General features: G+C 39.9%; 2 protein-coding genes across 2 annotated transcripts; both read left to right on the top strand.

The window, feature by feature from the left end:
* Positions 1 to 3,230: 3,230 nt before the first annotated feature.
* LOC104414490 (LRR receptor kinase BAK1) lies at positions 3,231 to 4,606 on the top strand. The gene is made up of 2 exons (XM_039299379.1): positions 3,231 to 3,698; positions 3,761 to 4,606. The coding sequence occupies exons 1-2, from the start codon at positions 3,231 to 3,233 to the stop codon at positions 4,604 to 4,606; spliced, it is 1,314 nt and encodes a 437-aa protein (XP_039155313.1).
* Positions 4,607 to 15,974: 11,368 nt separating this feature from the next.
* On the top strand, positions 15,975 to 17,662 carry LOC120292193 (LRR receptor kinase BAK1-like). Its single transcript, XM_039310323.1, has one exon. The coding sequence runs from the start codon at positions 16,238 to 16,240 to the stop codon at positions 17,621 to 17,623; it is 1,386 nt and encodes a 461-aa protein (XP_039166257.1). The 5' UTR covers positions 15,975 to 16,237; the 3' UTR covers positions 17,624 to 17,662.
* The last annotated feature ends 5,244 nt before the right edge of the window (positions 17,663 to 22,906 follow it).

Genomic DNA, 22,906 nt, shown 5'->3' on the forward strand with positions numbered 1-22,906 from the left:
AGAACATCACATAATGATTTTTCTCATGGAACAGTTGAAAAAAAAAATACAAGAACACTAGTTGTTTTTCAATATCATTTAAATCGTTTACAACGATTGTTCCTAGTATTTATACCTTAGATTTCTTGCCACTGATGTTCTTGTCTAAGAATTAATAACGGACCATTCGCAGCCTTCGGCGAGTCATATCCATCAATCCATGATCTGAAAGGTACTCCATCATTTAGTGAAACAACCCCACAACATAACTTAAACCAAAAGCATTCTCAGTTTCTTAAAAAAAAAAAAAAATCTTGTATTACAACTGCCTTGGAAATCTGTTGGTCAAAAGCAGGTTGTCCTGGAAATTCAATATAATGTCTGCTTGTGGGAATTATCTATATATATGGGCCTACGTCGCGACTGTGAAGAGCGCGTTTGATAACGCTTTTGTTCTCGATAACAATTTTTTTATCGAAATGATTCTTTTTTATTTTGTTCCCGGAAACAATTTCTAAGCATTTTAAGCCATTTAATAATTGTCCAAAATTTCAATTCCCAAAATAAAATTGTGTTTAGTATCGTGCTCAAAATTTCTTCTCCAAATCATTTTTTTTAATTTTTAAATAATTTTATTACTTGTTTTCCTTTTTTTCTTTATTCTTCTTTTCTTTTTTTCCTTTCTTTCTCCTATTCTTCTTCTTCAAGTGGCTGGTCGCCGGCCTTGGGATGACCGGCGATCGGCCGGAGGCCGACGACCTCACCGGAGCGTCATCAACCCTTAGTGAGGCCGACCCTCATTGGCCAAGCCTCACCGCAGCTAGGCGAGGCTTAATCATGGCTCGCCAAGCCTCGCCGAGGCTGGCCAAGCCTCGCCGATGGTTGGGCTTGCCTCCGCGAGCTCGCCAAACTAGTTGCTAGCAACCGGTGGCGATGCGCAGCGAACGGCAACCGCGGCAGTGGCAACAGATGAAGAAGAAGAAAGAAGGAAGAAGAACAAGAAAAAAGAAAAGAAAAGAAAAGGGGAAAATAGGTACTTGATTATAGAATTGTTCTCGGAACAAAGAATCAACTTTTTTTTATTCTCGATTCTGTTCCAAATCTACTTTCAGGAACAAAAAAATATAAATTTGTTCCCGAAAACAAAAATTTTACCAAACGCATTTATATTCTAAATCTATTCCCGGAAACAAAAGAACAGAAACAAACATTGTTTAGCAAGTTGCCAAACAACCCCTTGTGAATTCATCGATCCTTTTTCTTTTATCTTTTTCTTTTTTTTCTTTTTTTTTTGGCTCGGCAAGATTGCAAAGAGGAAGAGCTTATACAGAAGTTGCTTGGTAGTTACGGGTAGGATAAATTGTCAGACGATGTCAGTATGATAAACATTGTTTCTTTGGTAAGCTGAAGTCATAAAATAGGCCACTCTGTTGTGCTTTCTCGAAAGTTATATAGTAGTACCATGCAGTCGCAAATTCCATGTGGTGACAAAATTATAGTTCAAGTATCATACAAGAATCATAGTTCAACATCAAATCTACTGCATTGAGGTAGGACTCGTAGGTCACTCGATTTTTTCACGTTAAATAAGTATTTTTTGGTAGTAAAGGTTGTTCCTCATACACTATGATATGCTTTAGTTTGAAGTCAATGTTGTGCTTACAAGGACATGCTTTGATGAATGAATGGCTAGGAAGTGCAATGACTCAATTACAAATAAGAAGAGTGTTTTTTTTTTTTTTTTTTGGTGGTTGTACCATAGAGGATGAGTTATGAAAAAGAATTAGCTTGAACATGTATCACTAATTGGAAAGTCATTTGTTCTATATGACCGGATTGAAATTCCTATCCATTTATCCAAGGCAGCAAATTTCAGCTAAAAGATCATTGCTTGGCCAAAAAATATATAACAAAATGATAAAACAGACCTTTTTGATGTGCATTCCATTTTTGAACAAATTTGGAAATCAGCTATTCTAGCCTCTGGTTTCTTTTTTGCCTCTTCTAACGTTTTGGGCCAGTTGACCTTGAGGCCACTGTCTTCCGCGCGAGAGGAAGTGTAGTTTGATTTGTCTCATGCACTCGTCACTCAACAATTCGAACTTTGATTAGTTATGAAAAATTCATTACCGCAAAAACGTAAGACATGCGAGCTTCTTCTCTCTTCTTGGTAATTAGATGGGTCAATCAAGAAAAAAATGATAGCTCAATCGGACATGAGAGCTCAGTGCAAAGCGCGAATACCATATAGTAGCTTTTCTGCAATTTTTTACTAGACCGGTAGCACTGAAGTTTAGTCAGAGAGAAAAAAAAAAGTGCGAAAGTATCTTATATCGTTTTTCTATGGGGTTTGAATGGGGCCTTATATTCATGTATAATGAGAAAAGAAAATAAAAACAAGATTTAAAATCATTCTCTTTAACATGGTTATCAACCAATGAAATCACATATATGAAAATTGGATCATCTCACGCTTTTCGTTTTCAATGGTCACAAGACTCACGGTAGAAGAGATTTATTTACAGATATTGGCATGTGAAGTTTCAAGGAAAGTTGGAAATGCTTGGAAAGAAAGGCAAAAATCCACAAAAATATCTAAACTATATTCATTGTTGTGATAAATTTATCTTGAACTATTTTTATAACATAAAAATATAAATTATGCCTATTATGATGCATTTAGTCTAAATTTTTTCTTTCGACATAAAAAAAACTCCAAATTTGTATAAGATTCTCATCAAATGATTCTTCGTATTGTACCTAATGACATTAACTATTATTAAAATTTCTGGTATTCGTATTAGTCGGCAGCCTTCGCTATTACGAAAGAAAAGGGGCTTTTTCCCCGTCCGTTCACTTCCCTCAAAACCGCCAATTTTCCATTAATTCAATGCTGGAGACAATTCATGTCAAGTCAATCTCCATCGCTATTGACATTACGTGGGGGACTCCTAAAAGTCTTCTCCGGACTGACGAAGTGCTCACAAACCATTCGCACTGCCTCTGGAGCTGCCGTGACAGTTTTCTCTGTTAAAACTTCTGAGTTGGTTCTTAAGACTTCCCTATCAGTGGCACCTTTCTCTGCAAATTCCTTTGTTAAACTTCCGAGTTGGTTCTGAAAACTTCTCTATAACAGCTCTCACCCACAAGAGGAAGGGGCACAGCAATCTCTCACAACACACATTCGTTTATTAAGCTCGTGATAAAGCAACTCGGGTTTGGTTTCTAGCGACAAGGGGAAAGGAAGGAAAATGGTGTTCAAATTCGCCACCTTCGATCCCTCCCAAGATCCCAATGATTTCAACCCGGCTTTTCCACCTACTCCATCACCATCACCCTCGGTAACACTCTGTCAGCCATGCGAACACACCTACACGTTCACCAAAACCATCGTCCGCCGACTTGCTGCTGCCGGTGCTTCTCTTGTCTTGAGAGCCCCAGCCTTTGCAGTTGATGGTCGTGAGATTCAAGACCAATCCGCAGAGACGCCATTACATAGTATTCATTTCGATGTCCATCCAGAATTTGGCCAAAGACAGCTTAAAGAATTTACTCTGAAGGAGTTGGAGGCAGCTACCCAAAAATTTAGCGACAAGAAAGTAATAGGCAGAGGTGGATTTGGCGAAGTCTATGAGGGTCAGCTCTCTGATGGCTCTCTAGTGGCAATCAAAAGATGCGGTGCACAAAGCAATCAAGGTATCACAGAGTTCGAAAGCGAAGTAATGGTGGGCAGGATCCTACCCCCACGTCACAATCTGCTTTCCATGCTCGGATTTTGCAGAACATCAAAGTGCAAGGACTTATTGCTCGTCTACCCTTTGATGATCAACAAAAGTGTGGACCTTTGCTTGAGAGCGAAGCCCGAGACACGACCCCCCTGGACTGGCTTACCCGCAGAAAAATAGCCCTGGGAGCTGCGAGAGGGCTGTCCTGGCTGCATGATCTGAACATTGTGCACCGAGACATCAAACCTGCAAACATTTTGTTGGACGAGGAATTTGAGCCTCACATTGCAGACTTTGGGTTGGTCAGGTTCACCAATCGCAGGCACGGTGAATACTCGGTGGATGGCATCGAGGAGGCACCTGTACTTCCGAGGAATAAATCCGAAGCAGCATCCCGCATTGAAGATTCAGATTCCTATTTCACGAATAGGATATGTGGCACATTTGGATATATGGCGCCAGAATATGGGATGAAGGGGAAATACTCGGTGAAGACCGACGTCTTTTCATATGGGGTAGTCCTTCTGCAACTCGTGACCGGACAAAGAACTTCGGTACGTGCAGCGAGTGCAAAGGAGAACGACATGTTGTTACCCGATTGGGTAAAGGGGCTTCTGGTAGAGCGTCGATTGGAAATTCTAGTCGATCCCAATCTGCAGGGTGAGTATGACGAGGAGATGGAGAAAGTGATCCAGCTGGCTCTATTGTGCACCCACACGCTCCCAAGAGGACGACCATCCATGGCACAAGTAGTCCGAATACTCGAAGGCGATAGCATCGAGGAGAGATGGGAGGAGTATCGTCACTCTGAGGAGTATCTGGTGGACTCTGAGGACGTCTCTTCGCTAAATCTCAAAGAGTCTTCCGTGCTCAGTCCCGAAGAGTTATCCGGACCCAGATAATCCATTTTTGATGTAACAATACAATCTTTATTACATGGATCAAGCTCTTAAAAAGTATACTTAAATGTTTGGGGGAGAGTTACCAAAAATGTCATAAATCTATTATAATTATGTTAATTCAATACTAAACATTTTTTGTTAATTTAGTCATAAAGTTTTTTTTTTGTCAATTTGTGTCAATTTAATCCATCTAGCTAGGCTGGACGGCACTAATGTAACGCTGCGAGCGTTAACTTGGACTTTATTAATAATTTTTAAATAAATTTTTAAAATTTTTCTTTTTCGTCTTTCCTTTCTTTTCTTTAATTTTTTTTCCTCACGAACAAGCATCGCTAGCCAATCCTCACCGCTCACAAGTGAAGGCTAGGATGCCCTCGCTGGCAATAGGTGAGGGAGCTGACAACCCTCCCCAAATCTAGCGAGGGCATCATTTGGGTGAGGGGCTACGACACCCTCCTTAGATCTTGACAAGCGAGGGTTGAGGGTGCCACGGTCCTCTCCTAGTTTGGGCAAGGGCTGTGACAGCCTCACCCAATCTAGGCGAGCGAGATTATCATGGCCAACACCCAAAGTAGGCAAGGGCTGCAACACCCATGCCAACTAGGGGGAAAAAACCTAAAGAAAAGAAAAGAAAAAGGGAAAAATAAAGAAATTAATAAATAATTAAATTGTTATTAAAAATGTATAAGTTGGTGTCAACCGGTCAAAATTGGTCGGATAGACTAAACTAACACAAATGCAAAAAAATTATGACTAAATTGGCACGTTTATAATAGGTTTAAGACTTTTTTAGTTATTCTTCCCACATTTTGTAAACATCACTTTTGCTAAAGAAAAACAATTAACAAAGCTTATAGAGCCAAAAAAGTGCATTAGTAGCAAATAATCCAAATCTGTGCTCACGAGATAGCATTTTAATATGAAAAAACAAATTTGTGTCAATTGTCGAGTTCATTAACTAAGCTCTGCCCCATTGTCATCCAATATGGCCACGTTTGTCCTCGTGGCAAGCCTCCTAACGAAATTTCTTCCTTGATGTAGGTCCCTCCTACTTATTATATCCTAAAAAGCAATATACATACCAAATACCCACTACCCAACTCAAGGTTCGACATAGCAACAAGAGCATGGAGTCAATACTACTTTTAATCAACCGTATGAACTATCGAACTTATTTCATGACGAGAGTTCATCATATAACACTTTCACAAAGCATTTCACATTTCCAATTCATTTGAGAAAGCAATCATTAAACTAAGTTCACAATACTTTAAATATCAAAAACAACAAATCATAATGCAAATCCTAGCAATGAAAATGTAGTCAATGTCCCGTCCCCATTTAATAAAACAAATGCTGCTCCAAGCACTAGCACTTTCTTTTCATAAACCATGTCATCCAATGCTTATCTTTTAAAAATTCATAGGAAATAAAAGCACCACTCACCTGCAACCAAAAACCATATCAGAAGCTATGCCGTTTCGAAAAAATTGCAATCTTATCCGAGAAACATTAACCAAATGTCAAACTTACGGACGAACTTTGACTAAGACTCTATTAAGTGACTCTACTTTTGCATCAAACATCCTTTCACTTTGTGAAATTTATTAGAAAGAAAATTTGATATTTAGAGTATATTTTTGTATAAAGCTAGATTGGGCATTTTCTACCCTTTGGGCTATTTGAATTGACATAATAAAGCATCTCTTGAAATAGTTTGTGGGTTATGAATTGTGAAATGATTTGAGGAATGTTGTGTGAAATGTGTAGAGGTCACAGGTTGCTTGATTTCTTCACATTAAATTAAGTACTTTTGGTAGTTAAGGTGGATCCACATACCTGATGATTTGCATGAGCTGGAAGTCAGCACCGTCCTTACGAGAGCATGCTTTTACTCTATGAACGGCTGGGAAGTGCAATGACTATTCAGAATAGGATGAGTTAAAGAGAAAAATTTAAATTGAACATGTATCACTAATTGGACAGTCATTTGCGTTATTTTATACTGGATTGGAACTCCTATTGAAGGTGGAGAGTCTCAGCTAAAAGATCGTTACTTGGCCACAAAAATAAATAAGAAATGATGGAATAGACCTATTTGAATATGCTTGCCAGATTTGATCAAATTTGGAAATCAGCTATTCTGGCCTCTGGTCTTCTACAGCTTTGGGCCTGTTACCCGTAGTCCTTGAGGCCATCAGGGTCGAACGGAACAAACAGTTGCTCCGGTTAAATTCGTGCTGGGCTTGATCCGACCAGACAAAGGGGAGGGATCATCAGTCATGTTCCCAATCCAACAACATCCTTCGTTACCAAATCATTCACGCGAGCAGCAAATTGCAGTAGTTCATAGATATGCCCAAGCCAAATTCAACATAACTTGCGCGTGCACTTCCTGTCCGCTTAAGTTCCAGTAACAAACTGTTCGATAACATGAAAGCAAGTGTAAGTGTTATCCGATATGCTCTGTGTGTTTAGGAACACATATCTTTAAAGAGAAAAATAGAGAAGAAAATAAGTAAATTTTTATGTGGAAAAACCCTTTGAAAATAAGAAATCATGGTGCCACACTAGGCAATCTTTTCACTAAGTATTAGTATCGGCATTGCTATGACAAAAGATATTACTTAAGTATACATCATGAATCTAGGGCATATATAGTTGTGATAAATTTTTTATAAATATGCCATTAGCAGCATTAAAACTCTATTATTTGCTTTAATATGAAAATTACATGTATGTCATTAGCAATAAAAGTTGTGCACTTAAATATTACTTTCCTCTCTTAGATTTCGCATCTTCTTCACTATGCACCCGTATAGCATCAATTCAAGTTTAATATCAAACATAACAAGTGTAATGTCTTAAGTACATAAAACAAATGCCAGTTTCTTCTCTCCACTTGCTAAATTCGAAATTTTCTCGATAGCTCAATTAGACATGAGAGATCGATGCGAAACGTAAATATCATGGAGTTGCTCTTCTAAAGTAATTTACTAGACTGGTAGCACGGAAGAATGTATAAAGAGAAAAATTATAAATTAAAATGTGAAAATATCTTACTTCAATTATTCATAAGGTGTGAGCGGGTCTTATATTGAGAAAAGCAAAAAAGCAAAGTGCTCAAATCCATCTCTTCCACGTGTTCATCCACTAATGAAATCTCGTACGCCATCAAAATCATTCGGATTGCAAAATTGGATTCGTCCCACGCTCAGTCGTGTCCAATGGTCCCAACTGAAACGATTCATTTATGGACCGGCTCAGTGGATTTATTGAATCTTAGGTGAAGGTCGTACGTCAAAACTCAAAAGGCGCCACACGTTGCAAGTGCCGATTTAACTGCCCGAGCATGCAATTGACCATTGCGCCGTCGTCCGATTCGCGGCCACAAAAGCCCGACCCACATCACCACCACACCCCCACGACACATTTTTTTTCTCTTTCAGACAACAACCCACGAAGTTTCCAGGAAAGTTCGAAAAACTTAAGATACGTCTCCCCAGACTTCAATATTAAAGGAGAGAACCGCATTGCACGAGAGCTCGCACTCGTACGCAGTCGTATACAACAAAAACGAGACGTTGGAAAGATCCACCGCACGTTATCGGTTTTCCCAGATTGACTAATCTTTTTATCTTGTCCCGACAAACTTATCGACCCAATTGATTAGCGACTTCTATTATTTTAGAGGTGAAAAAAGTAATCGTTTGCGCACTTGGCGTCGGTCGCAAGACGCCATTATAATCCCAAAGCGAAGAAGAAAACCACTGTTGCTGCGTCGCGTTGAGTGCGGCTCGTGTTGGGATGCATGTTCCAGCCTCCCCCCATCGGTCTCCTCCTCTGAATTTCTGATGTATCGTGTTAGTCGTAAGCCCGTCGCTATCAACTATTGAGTAAAGAAAGAAAAGGGTGCTTGGCGTGCTCTGCTCTCTTCCTGCCAAACCGCCCGTTTTCGACGACTTCCTCCGGTCGTCGCGTATAAAGTCCGAAGCCATATTACGCTACGAACGTGCTGGAGATATGCTTTAGGTTGAAAAGTGTTGCTACAATGGCATGGCTACTGAATTTATTAAGAAGAAAAGGCAAAACCCACTTGTTGACACCTAATTTGTCTTTTCAAATACATATTTTAAAAAAAAATTAAATTATTATTAAAAATAATAATATGACACGGGACACCCGATAAAGGAGTCGAAAAGAAAGCCGTGACCGAGGAGGAGACAAAGCAATTCTCGGCTGTGATAAAGTCCAGTGAGTTCAATGTGATAGACCAACTATAGAAGTTGCCGACTCAAATCTCTCTTTTAAAGCTGTTCAAATCTTCCGAAAAACACAAGGACATCTTGCTAAAGGTCCTTAATGATGTACACGTGCTAGAAACAATCGATGAAGTCCGGTTGGCTGTTTGCTGCTCCGTTGTTGGCCGCGGTGACTGCATAGCTGGTGCGTCTCTCCTAGTTTAGGTTTGCCTTTTCCTTTGTTCGTAGCCGTTGGTTGGCTAGCTAGTTGCCTTTGTTTTTTCTCTAGTTGGCCTTTCTGTTGCCTTGTTTGGGCGACTATTGTTGTTTTGTCGGCACCCTTCTACTCATTTATGACTAGTTTGTCATTATGAGTGTTAAGTTTTTTATGCCGGAACGTTTTGAATAGTCTTGGTTAAAGCTCAATATATTCTTACTTTACCAAAAAAAGAAAAAAGAAAAAGTGATCTGACTAAAACCTTTGGTACTAAAATGAGTATTGTATACAACTTTTAACATTTCTAGTGTTCTTTCTCTCTTGAAAGCCATAGCATCGAGGAGAGATGGGAGGAGTATTACCGCTCAAGGAGTATCAGATTCCATCATATCAACTTCCAACCCAGTACCAGAGTGGGGATTTCTCCTCTTCGTCACTCAGTTTCGAAGAATTATCCGGACCTAGTTAACCTACTTTTGATGTAACAATATAACCTATTTTACACGGATCAAGCTTTTACAAAAAAATAAGAGTTGGTGGTGGAACTTAATATGTCATGAGAGAGGTTTACTATGCTAAAGACACCAGCCACCAGAGAAATGTCATCGCTTATAATGGTTAGAAATTATCACCGGCAAGGACATAACCTAACTGCCTAAGTTGTGATGCACCACAAATTCCGTTGTTTTTCCTTTATTTTATTATGGCTTCATTGAAACCCCGCCGTGGGGTGAGTGCTATGCAATAAAGTTATCTTCCATGGTCAACATTTCTCACCCTAGGTTCACATAGGGGGAATGGGGTCGCACAACTATTTTAGGAGAAGTACGAAGTCTCCGAGTAACGATACATAACAAGAGGCCAACAAAAGCTGGTCAAAACGTCTCAAAGCACAGAATTTACACAAAAGCGTGTCCTCAAACCAAATATCTCCATAAAAATGAGAAACAACTGCACAATCGAGTGACAACCGTAAACTCCCTATGTCGAATTGATCCTCCTAAGCATCACGGGGCAAGGAACCTGAATGTTAAGGGAAAGGGATAAACAAACATATCTAAATGAGTGATACTATACTCATCAGGGGATCCAACGCCTACTATGAACACTTTGTCAACATCACTTTCGCTAAAAAAGCAATAAACAAAACTTATAGAGCCAAAAAAAAAAAATGCGCATTTGTAGCAATAAAGCCAAATACGTGCTCACAAGATATCAAAACAAAACTGGGTCAGTTGTCAAGTTCATTAACCAAGTTCATTAACTAAGCTCTCGTTTCCGACCAAAAAAAAAAAAAGCCTACTAAGCTCTCGCCCATTGTCATACAATACAGCCACATTTATTTTCATGGCAAGCCTCATGACAAAGTTTCTCCCTAATATAGGTCTCCACCTATAATTAGCCGGTGGCTTAGCTCCCATGCGATATCCTAAAATGCAATATGTATACTAAATACCCGCTACCCAACTCAAGGTTCAACAAAGCAATGAGAGCACTGAGTCCAACAATACTACTTTTAATCAACCGCGTGAATTATCTAACTTACTTTATCATGAGAGTTGACAATCCAAATCATATAATATTTCTGAATAGCAATTCACATTTTCAATTCATTTTAGAAAGCAATCATCAAACTAAGTTCACAATGCTTTAAATATTAAAAGCAACAGATCATAATGCAAACCCTAGCAATGAAAATGTAGTCATTGTCCCGTCCCTATTTCATAAAACAAATGCTCCAAGCACTAGCACTTTCCTTTTAAATACAATGTCATCCCATGCTTATCTTATATCATAACATATACAAAAGTTTTCAAGGAAAAAAAATATGTTGTAAATTCCATAGGAAATAAAGGCACCATCACCTGAATTCGCAATCTTATCAAAGAAATATTAACCAAATGCAGAACTTCCTCAACGACAAATCTCGACTAAGACTCTACTAAGAGATTCTATCTTTGGGTCAAACATCAACTCACTTTACGATATAATTATTATAAAAAAAATGGTATTTAGAGTACATTTGTTGTGTAAAGTTGGGTTGGGCATTTCCTACTATTTTGGTTATTTGAATTGACATAGTAAGAAATGGTTTGTGGGGGTATGAATTGTGAAATGATTTGAGGAATGATGTGTGAAATGTGATAGAGGTCATAGGTCGCTCAATTTCTTCACGTTAAATTAAGTACTTTTGGTAGTTAAGGGGAATCCACATACATGATCGTTTGCACAAGCTTGAAGTCAACACTGTCCTTACAAGAGCATGCTTTTACTAATGAACAGCTGGGAAGTGCAATGACTCAATTTCGAATAGGATGAGTAATGAGAAGAAATTAAATTGAACATGTATTATTAATTGGATAGTAATTTGAGCGCTTTTATAAGTGGATTGGAACTCCTATCCAAGGCGGGGAGTTTGGGCTAAAAGATTATTACTTGACCAGAAAAATAAATAAGAAATGATGACACAGACCTAATTGAATAAGCAGATTTGATCAAATCTGGAAATCAGCTATTCTAGCCTCTGGTCTTCTACAGCTTTGGGGCCCGCTGTCCTTGAGGCCCGCTGTCCTTGAGGCCATCAGAGTCGAACAGAACAAAGAGTTGCTCCGGTTAAATTCGTGCTGGGCTTGATCCGACCAGACCAAGTGGATGGGACTGAGTTCTCAATCGAGGGATGATCAGTCATGCTCCCAATCCAACAAGATCCTTCGCTACCATATCATTCACACGAGCAGCAAATTGCAGTAGTTTCCCAATCTCTCTACCCATCTTATTTCGACGCATTTCAGCTTCTTTCCGGGGGTAAAGATTCAATCTTTGCTAGTTTTTCGGGGTTATCGTGAGCTTTAAGATCTGAAATTGAAAAATTCGAACTGAGGGCGCGAGATTCTGGAGATAGAGAAGCGCCATAATTTTGGAGATGCGTGTGAATGGCGAGATGTGTTCGTCCAGCTAAAATTGACCTTGGTTAAAATTGATTCAGCCCCAGAGGATTAGTGAACGGTTTTTATTTTACGTCCCCGTTTGAAATGAGAGAAATTGCGAATTTTATATGGTTTTTGTAGTGTCATTTAAGCTTTAGGCTAGGGCTTTTTCACTGATTGGGTGCGATTGATATGTAAAGCAGGTCAATTTGAAGTTCAAACCGCTGAAGATGCAAGCAAAAATGTCAAATGTTTGAAGTGTACCATTCGAATGACAAAATCAGCGTTGAAAGACAGCTCCAATTAAGTCTTTAGACATAACCCCAATGGCCGGCTGGCTCGATTTCAGGCTGGTTCTAGGTTCTTTAAACTAGGTTTTTTTTCTTTCCCAATTTATTATTTTATTATTGTTTTTTTTTATTTTTTCACATATATACATTTTAACATGTCATTTATTGAAAAATTTTAAGATTAACCTCGCATATGAAAATCATGTGTCGGCATGTTAAAATTTCGACTCAAATGTCGAAGTGTTTAACTAAGTATTGGATATTCTCACACATGTTTTTAGAATGTCAAACATGTGTTGAACATATATCAAAGTGTCCGACATAATACAAAAACTCTTGGAGAGTATTGGTACTTCCTAGCCTGGTAGTTCTCGCCACATGGAAGGTAGAGATGGACTTGGCAAAGACCATAAAGGCATGTTGGCTAATGGCTCAGCTTAGGGTGCATTTATTTGGGGGAAATTGTTTTTTGAGAATTGATTTTTTTGACTTTCATTCATTTAGTTCATGAAAAATGAATATTTAGCATAGTGAATTCCTAAATCTTAAGAGGTGAAAACACTTTCCAAAATTGTTCATATCAAATATTTTAGTAATATAATATTTTTTATTGTACTATATTTTATTTTATTTTCTTTTATGTTCATTCTACTTCAACTAGTCACCAGCCACGACAAAAGCTAGCAACAGCCACAGTTAAGCTTGAGCCTCACCATTTCCTCGACCTCACTAGCCTCTAGCAAGGCTCAAGCCTAGCTAGCTCTATTGTGGTTGTCACCTAAATAGTCACAGTGGAGAAATGAGAAAAAATAAAATAAAAAATTAATTATTTGAATTTTTAAAAAGAAAGAAAAAATAGAAAAAGGAAAAAGGAAAAAAATTAAAATATTGATTTTTTAAATGAACATTATCAAAAAAAAAAAAATCTGTCTTTGTTTCTGTGAGAGAGAAAACCAAATGCCAACCCTGGAATTAGAAGCAAGGTATCTAGATGAGAGAGCAAATTTCCATAATTTCCTTTCCCTTATTGCGTCTTGCCTTCTGCACAAAATTCTAGATATCCACTTCCTACTTTCTTTTCCGAATTTTATCCTCTTTCTTTCTTTTCCTTCTTTTTTTTTTTTTTTATACGAGATATTACCAGCCCTTCAAAAAATTGGATATCGTCGTCCACGATTCGTTTGGATCCAAACTGTAATAGTTATTCTTTGTCTCAAGTTTCAGACTTGTAATCAAATGTAAAATCTCGAGTTTCTGCTTCTTATTGCGACACCTCGGCTCCTTATGTGTAGGGGAATTGACATGCATACCGATCTCAGATTGACACTCCATACGTGCATAAAAAGAAAAATGACGATGGTGATTGCACTAAAAACCGAAGCAACTTGAAATTATATTAGGCACATGGGCAGTCTACCAATATCATTCTTCAAGTTAAACGAAAGAATCACGAGCCTATTTATACATTTTATTGGAAAACTACTTAAAGTTAACAAGATAAGTATAAAACGAACTCTAATCAATCAAGGACATTCCCCACTGGCAAATCTGGAGTGCAATCCAAGAATGATGATTATGCTGTGAGAACATACGTACGCAGAACAATTGGATACGTCGCGCCGGAGTACCTCCCTACCAGGAAATGCTCGAAGAAGAATGACGTTTTGGTTTCAGGATTATGCTTCTCGAATTGGTGGGTGGACAAACAGCCTTTCATCTTTTTTGCGGCTAGCGAGGAAGAAGGCATTCGTTGGTTTGGGTGGAATGGTGGCTGAACGACAGCGAGTTGGAGCGGGAGAGCGATCCCAATATGCAAGGAAAATATGATCAAGAGGAGGTTGAGAAGCCCAATCGAGCTAGCTCTTGTGTGCACTAGAAAATGACCCCCCGGGAACAGCCTCGCGTGGCGAAAGTAGTCTAGACATTCGAAGGCGGTAGCATCGAGAAGAGATGGGCCGAGTCTCGGGATGAGTGCTCGAACCAATCAATAAACCAGGAGGTCCAGGACTGATAAACGAGCTGCGAAACCCCTCTCACACCCTTTGACACCACCAATGCACGCAAAAGCTCAACTGCCACCATCGGCCGGCATCACTTCTATCATACGCCACCAAATCACTAATGTGCAGTCGCAAATTCTGCATAGCGGCAAAAGTGAGGCTAAAGTGTCCCAGAAGATATCACACTCGAACGATCAAGATCTGCTGCATCAAGCTAGGACTCAAACGTCGCATTGAATTGGGTACTTACTTGATAGTTAAGTTTGATCTGCGCACGTGTTGATTTGCATAAGCTTGAAGTAAACATTTTCCTTCCAAGGACGTTGCTTTTTATGAGTCGAATGGCTGGAAATGCATTGATTCGGATCCCACACAAGATGAGTTAGGAGAAAGAATGAGCATGAACATGCATCACTAATGGGTAAGTCACCTGTATTGCATAACTGGATTGAAATTCCCCCACAAGGTAAGGGAATCAGCTAAAAGATCATTGTACCTCTTTGAATATGCTTTTCAGTTTTGATCAAATCTGGAATCAGCTATTCTAGCTGCTGGTCTTTTCCTTTTCTTTTTTGGCAAATATCAAAAAAAAAAAAATCCCAATTATACCCACTGTGATATAAATATCCTCAACTTTTCTTTGTGTCGCAAAAAAATCCAAAATTATACATATGTGACAACATCATTTTTAATTCACTTAAGCCACGTGAGCATGTCCACAATGTTTGCTTTCCGGGGTTAATGTAGGCAAATTGTTAATGCATCCTCATTGACAGAACTTTGACGAAGGATGAATATATTACTAAGATACAAATTTGAGATTTTTTGTATCACATAAATAAGCTTATTATGGTATATTGAACATACTTTGAGGTTCTTGGTGACTTTTTTCCCATTAAAAAGAGACCACATTGCACTAGAGCTCGTATTTGTAGCAACAAGAGAAGACATTGACAAAATCCACCGCACATCGTGATTTTCCCAAATTTTTCCCGATAGATTAATCAGTTCAATTATTTATTCATTATTAATTATTTTAAAGGTAAAAAGTAATTGGCTGTGTGCTTGGTGTTGCTCACTAGACGCCATTTCCGAGCCATTGTAATCCCAAAGCAACCGGCGGTTATGTTGTTCTGTGCGTATCTATCGTATGCATGGTTGATGTTGCTATCTGTCCCATGTTCCGCAGGAAAAATGCCAATGACATCAATTTTTTCTTCTGTTATCAAAATCTCTAAACTTGTACTGGTATGATAAAATATCCTCCATTTATTACCAAAAATCATCATTTCATTTACTTTGACATCTATACCTCAAATTTTCTATCATGTTACCAATATCTCAAACATATCATCATATAATAAAATTTTGAATAATGGTGTCAGTGTTGACACATTTAAGAGGTATTTGATAGCCAATAAAAAAATAGAGTATTGAACCTATTAGACATAATTTAGAATTTTTAATGGCGATAACTTTCATTAAATTTCTGATATTCGTATTAATCGCAAGCCGTCGCTATCACGTAAGAAAAGGGCCATTTTGCCCTTCCGTTCGCTTCCCACCAACCGCTCCACGACTTCAATGCTGGAGTCGAATCATATCAAGTCAACCTCCATCGCTATTGATATTATGAGGGGGCTCTAAAAGTCCTCTGTGGACTGACTTAAGTGCTCGCAAACCATTTGCACTGCCTCCTGGAAGCTGCCATGGCAGCTTCCTCTGCAGTTTCCTCTGTTAAAACTTCCGAGTTGGTTCTTAAGACTTCCATATCAGTGGCACCTTCCTCTGCAGTTTCCTCTTTATAACTTCCGAGTTGGTTCTCAAAACTTCTCTATAACAGCTCTCACCCACTAGAGGAAGGGGCACGGCGATCTCTCACAACACATTCATTTGTTAAGCTCGTGATAAAGCAACTCAGGTTCGGTCTCTAGAGAGAAGGGAACAGGAAGGAAAATGGTGTTCAAGTTTGCCACCTTCGATCCCGCCCAAGATCCCGATGATTTCAACCCTGCTTTTCCACCTACTCCATCATCGTCACCCTCAGCAACACTCTGTCAACCATGCGAATACACCTACACGTTCACCAAAACCTTAGTCAGCCGACTTGTTGCTGCCGGTGCTTCTCTTGTCTTAACAGCCCCCCCAGCTTCTGAATTTCACAAAGATGAGATTCGAGACCGACACGCAGAGACGCCATTTTGTAGTATCAATTTGGATGTCCATCCAGAATTTCACCAAAGACAGCTTAAAGAGTTTACTCTGAAGGAGTTGAAGGTGGCTACCCAAAATTTCAGCAACACGAAACTTTTAGGCAGAGGTGGATTCGGCATCGTCTATAAAGGTCAATTAGCTGATGGTTCCCTAGTGGCAATCAAAAGATGCAGTAGAGGCAACGCTCAAGGTGTAAGAGAGTTCGAAAGAGAAGTAATGGTTGGTAGCATCATACCTCCACGTCACAATCTGCTTCCCATGATCGGATTTTGCAGAACATCGAAATGCAGGGACTTATTGCTCGTCTCCCCTTTGATGATCAATAAAAGTGTGGACTACTGCTTGAGATCGCAGCCCAAGACACGACCCCCGCTGGACTGGCTTACCCGCAGAAAAATAGCCCTGGGAGCTGCGAGAGGGCTGTCCCTTCTGCATGATCTGAACATTTTGCACCTAGATATCAAACCTTCAAACATTATGTTGGATGAGGAATTTGAGCCTCACATTGGAGACTTTGGGTTGGTCAAGTTCACCGATGGCAGGCATTGTAGATACTTGGTGGATGGCATCGAGGAAGCACCTGTACTTCCGACGAATGAATCCAAAGCAGGATCTGTCAATGAAGATTCCTATTCCACGTATGTGATATGTGGCACAGATGGATATCTGGCTCCAGAATATGCGAAGAGGGGGAAATTCTCGGTGAAGACCGACGTCTATGCATTTGGGGTGGTCCTTCTGCAACTCGTGACAGGACAAAAAGCGCGTTTACCTGCAGCGCGTGCAAAGGAGCAAGAGATAATGTTACCCGATTGGGTAAAGGGGCTTCTGGAAGAGCGTCGTGTGGAGATTCTGGTCGATCCCCATCTGCAGTGCGAGCATGACCGGGGGGAGATAGAAAAAGTGATTAGGCTGGCTCTTTTGTGCACACATCCAGTCCCAAGAGAACGACCATCCGTGGCGGAAATAGTCCAGATACTTGAAGGCCATAGCATCGAGGAGAGATGGGAGGAGCATCGTCGCTCGAAGGAGTATCGGATCCCATCATATCCACTTTCAACCCCTTACCGGAGTGGGGATTTCTCCTCTTGGTCACTCAATCCTGAAGAATTGTCCGGACCTAGATAACATATTTTTGATGTAACGATATAACCTGTTTTAAATGGATCGAGCTCTTACAAAAAAAAATATTCAATGTGTTGGAGGCGGAACTTGATATGTCAGAGGAGAGGTTTCCTATGCTAAAGACCATCAGCCACCAGAGAAATGTCATCGCTTATAATGAGTAGAAATTATCCCCAGCGAGGACGAAACCTAACTGCCTAAGTTGTGATACACCGCAAATTCCGTTGTTTTTCCCTTTATTTTACTCTGGCTTCAATGAGACACCACCGTGGGTTCGATTCACATAGGGTGAATGGGGTGGCACGACCACTTTAAGAGAAGGACGAAGTCTAGAGTAATCACATATAATAAAAGGCCAACAAAAGCAGGACACAGTGTGTCAGAGAAGAATTTACACAAAAGCATGTCCTTAAACCTTATACCTCCATAAAAATGAAAAAGAACTACACAAATCTCTACATCGAATTAATCCTCCTAAGCATCACGACGTAAGGAAACTGAACGTTAAAGGAAAGGAACAAACAAACGCATATAAATGAGTGATGCTATACTCGTTAAGGGATTGAACGCTTATTATGTACACTTCGTAAGCATCACTTTCGCTAAATAATAAAAATTAAAATTAAAAAAAAAATCAATAAACCAGGACTGAATTTGCGACTCCTCTTCGCAACTCTATCCGGGAGAATTATCCTGACACAGATAAACTTCTGCTGGTATGTAGATACGCAAGAATAATATGGAGGGGCAGCAATAAAAAGAAATTCCCGATTGTTTAGGATTACTATCCGGAGTTTCTTATGTAAAAGGAAATATGATAAGGCGATAGCCAATTGCTGACTTTTCACTCACCTAAAGGAAAGGCACTCCTTCTTGTTTAGGATTTCTTGGAGTACTGTCCCGTGTTATTCCCCTTGTTTTCTCAATGAAGATATTACAGTTGAACGCTCAAGATCTACTGCATCAAGCTAGGACTCATACGTCGCATTGAATTGAAGAATTCTTGATAGTTAAGTTTCATACGCGCACATGATGATTTTCATAAGCTTGAAGTCAACATTGTCTTTCCAAGGACATTGCCATTATGAGTCGAATGGCTGGAAATGCGTTGATTCGGATCCCAACAAGATGAGTTAGGAGAAAGAATGAGCATGAACATGCATCATTAATGGGTGTTGTGCTTTAGCTAGGTACGTTCACGATGGGGTGCGAGACATTATTGAAAGGGTATGAAGTGAGAGGTATAAAAACCTCTTAGAGGACAACCGTTGGTGGTGGTTGTTGGCAAAAAAGTACGTTTAGAAAGAACGTACGCTCATTTCTCTTCCATTTCCATCGAAGGCATTCCATTTCACTTTTACAAAAACGATTTGCATTTACGCCGTGGAAATCGGGTGCTTTCCTTGTGATTGCATCCAGACTAACGTGAGGAAGTGACGTTCGTGTTTCATCGGCAATTCAATGTTCGTTCCGGGGCCATTTGCTGTTTGCGCATCGGAATCAGGTAAGTCGTCTTCTGTCGACATGAATTCCAACATTGGTATCAGAGCCCGGTCGTGATTTCTGCCTTGTTTTTCATCGAGTTTTCTCATCTACCATTTGATATTGAGATTGAGAGTATGAAATCTACACTGTTTGGATCTCTTATAGTCGGAATTGCCATGTGAAAAACTCGAAATTGAACCGGAGCAAAGAACGGGTTTGGGGTAGCGTGCATTCGTGAGGTTTTGACCGTTTTTCAAAATAATTTTTTGGCCAAAATTAATTTTTGAATATGCATGGTAAAAGAGCTCGTCGAGACGAGTCCAGCGATGGGTCGAGTGCCGCCGGAAGACGCTAGACGCGCCCACACACGCAGCCAGAAGCCGCTGCGCGTGGGCGCCACGCGCCTGAAACGCTAGCAAAGCCAGCGCGTGCGCCACACGCGCCGGTCGGTGAACTGGCATGTGCGCGACGCGTGCCAACCGGCGAACCGGCGCGTAGTGACGTCACCGTGACGTCATCCAACGGTCGGTCGCCGATTGGCGTCATCGATGACGTCACCGCCGACAATAGTTGGCCGGCCGGTAATGTTCAGCAACAGTTGGCCGGCCGGTCGCCGGTCACCAGCCGGCAACCCGACCCGACCTGAGACCCGACCCGACCTGAGATCCGACCCAATTGACCTGACCCGACCGTTGACCGGTCAACCGGTCCGGCGGTCAAATCGGTCGGACCGGCCAGGAGCCGTTTGGCTCGCTGGCACGTGCGACACACGTGCCGCACACTCAGGCGGCGCGTGGGGGCACATGCGAGCTTCGATCGAAGCATGGTTAGCGGCGTTTGGTTCGTATGAATGTTTTCTACACAGTGGTATAATTATTTTATACTTTTGAATTTTATAAATGTATGAAAATGCGTAGGAAACCCTATGTACACATATTTTTTGGGGTTTAATGCAGTTTATTCATTTGTAACTTGTATTCTTTTATAATTTAAGAAATACAGTAGCTAGCTTGAGTGCAAATGATGTTATATATGTTGTGTAGAGCTTGGTTCAATGATATGATGTATATATTTTAATATACTGGCAATTCTCTAGTTGTTAGAAAATTAGAACAATGGTAGGAAATCCATTACACGTTGAATTGCATTTTTTATTATAGTTGAAGCATGATTGTTGTTATGCGTTGGTTATTATCATGCTAAGTTTTTGTGTTAAGAAAAAATGTAGAAATTACATAAGGTCATGTAATTATTTTTCCTAGTGGGAGTTCGTAGGTTGGTAGAATTGAAAGAAGTTCTAACCTAGAACTTAAAATTTGCCCAAATTAAACTAATTAATGATAATAGAACAATTGTACATAAAAGTTGATTGGGAACATAGTGAACTTTTGCTTTGGTGTCTTTTGTTTAATTATCATTAAGTTAGTTTGTCTTTGCTGCAAATTAAATATGTGTGTTACTCTGTAAAGTGTGCTAGTATTGATTTTGCGTTTGTTATGTCAATGTGTTATAGCAATTAATTATGGCTTCGGCATCTAAGATCATTGTGGCTGACCTCAATAAGGGTGAGAAGCTGAACGGTGACAATTAAGATATTTGGCACCGAAAGGTTCAGTACATCCTTGAGGAGCAAGAGGTTTTGGAAACCCTCAACCATACCGTGGATGAACTTGAGTATGGAACTTCAGCTCAACACGGGAGAGATCTGGAAGCTTATCAAGCTTGGAAAAAGAAAAATAGCATTGCTCGCATCACGTTGCTGAGCTATATGCAAGATAATCTCATGTGTGAGTTTGAAAGTTATGATAAAACTCAAGTTATGTGGGTTGCCTTGAAAGATAAGTTTGGGGGTACATCTACCACTAAGCTGAGGAGACTCACTATCAAGTTTGACACATTCCAAAAGCGCCCAAATATAACGATGAGGCAGCATCTTTGGGAGATGCCAAACATGATCTGTGAGCTAAAGTCGGTAGGTCACTCCCTTACTGATGAACAGCAAGTTCAGGCTGTTATAAGGTCTCTTCCTGACAATTGGGAGTATATGAAGATCAATATGACGCATAATGAGAATATTGTCACTTTGATGATATTGCATGTCATTTGGAATTAGAGGATAAGCGCCTAGAGGCTGCGAGATCCTCTACCCATGCTTATGTTGCTGAATTGTGTTCGCGCAAAGCTTCGGGCTTCAAGCGCAAGAGGAATATTCAATTCAACAATAAAGGGAAGAGGACTGATTAGGCACCCAAGAGGGCTAAGACCTTTCGACGCAAGAAGCGTGGTGGGAAGAAGGACAAGGCCAAGATGGAATGCCACAATTGTGGCAAGATGTGTCACTTTGCTCGTGAATGCACTGAGCTGAAAAATGTACCTTATTACTCCATTACTTTGAGTAATGCTTTTGTTTCTAGTACTGTAATGCTTGCTGAATCTCATCCAATGTGGACTGTAGACTCAGGAGCAACAGACCATGTAGCTAGAGACTGAGAAGCATTTGTGGAGTATCGTTGGATACCGCCTAAAAGAAGATGGATATATGTTGGGAATAACTCAAGAGTTGAAGTGAAGGGAATCGGTACATGTAAATTAATCTTACGTGGTGGTCGAAACCTATTCCTACATGATGTCCTTTATGCTCCAGATATTCGACGAAACTTTGTCTCTGTAGTTATTCTTCTTAACTTAGGTTATGTATTGAATTTTCATGGTGATTGTGTTGACATTTTGTATGGAACAGTTTATTATGGTTCAGGTAATGTATCGAATGGTTTTATGGTGTTAGACATTGACTATGATCAGTACAGTGTTAATGTTGATGGTTGTTTTTCTTTAATGGCGTCTTCTAATAACGTTGAGATTGATGCAAGTACTTAGCATGCTAGATTAGGTCACATTAGATTGCAAAGAATGCAAAGATTAGCTAGAGAATGCCTTTTAGGGTCACTCACTAATGTTAGTCTATCCGTATGTGAACATTGTATGGCGGGAAAAACAACTAGAAAATCATTCGGTAAAGGGACTAAAACTGAATTTTCATTGTATCTCATACATTCTGACATTTGTGGTCCTTTGAATGTGAGGGCGAGGCATGGAGCCTCATATTTCATCACTTTCATAGATGACTTCACATGTTTCGGTTATGTCTTTCTGATTTCTCATAAGTCAGAAGCATTAGACTGCTTTAGACGATATATAGCGATGGTAGAGAATCAATTGAACAAAACAATAAAGGCATTGAAAACCAATCGTGAACGTGAGTATCTATCAGAACAATTCAAGGCTCTTTGTGATGAAAAGGGAATTGTACGACAATTGACTATTCCTGGTACTCCACAACAAAATGGGGTAGCTGAAAAAAGGAATAGAACTCTATTAGAAATGGTTAGGTCTATGATGGCGCGAGCAAATTTACCTATCTCCTATTGGGGAGATGCGTTATTGACTGCTGCCCATATACTTAACCGTGTGCCCTCAAAATCGGCCACTTCCACCCCTTATGAATTATGGACTGGTAGGAAACCAGACTTGAGCAGTCTACGTCCATAGGGATGTACAGCTTATGTTCATGATTCTTCCCATAAACATGGCAAATTAGGTCATAGGGGGAAGAAATGTATCTTTATAAGATATTCCGAACACTCCAAAGGGTACGTGTTCATAGGTGAACAAGCTGATGAAAGTGTGACCAAAATGGAGTCACGAGATGTCACGTTCTTGGAGAACGATTTTCCTAATAGAGGTGAGATTGATAAGGACTTCCAATTATATGAGATGGAAGATCCTGATAACACACCCACT

Source organism: Eucalyptus grandis, chromosome 1 (assembly GCF_016545825.1).
Source record: "Eucalyptus grandis isolate ANBG69807.140 chromosome 1, ASM1654582v1, whole genome shotgun sequence".
In the NCBI taxonomy this organism is placed as follows: domain Eukaryota; kingdom Viridiplantae; phylum Streptophyta; class Magnoliopsida; order Myrtales; family Myrtaceae; genus Eucalyptus; species Eucalyptus grandis.

What these genes read in the sequence shown, in the direction of transcription:
- LOC120292193 (XM_039310323.1), top strand. Translation starts at nt 16,238, where the DNA reads ATGGTGTTCAAGTTTGCCACCTTCGATCCCGCCCAAGATCCCGATGAT.
- LOC104414490 (XM_039299379.1), top strand. Translation starts at nt 3,231, where the DNA reads ATGGTGTTCAAATTCGCCACCTTCGATCCCTCCCAAGATCCCAATGAT. An exon ending in TCACAGAGTTCGAAAGCGAA is followed by an intron (nt 3,699 to 3,760) that starts GTAATGGTGGGC and finishes CGGATTTTGCAG; the next exon opens with AACATCAAAGTGCAAGGACT.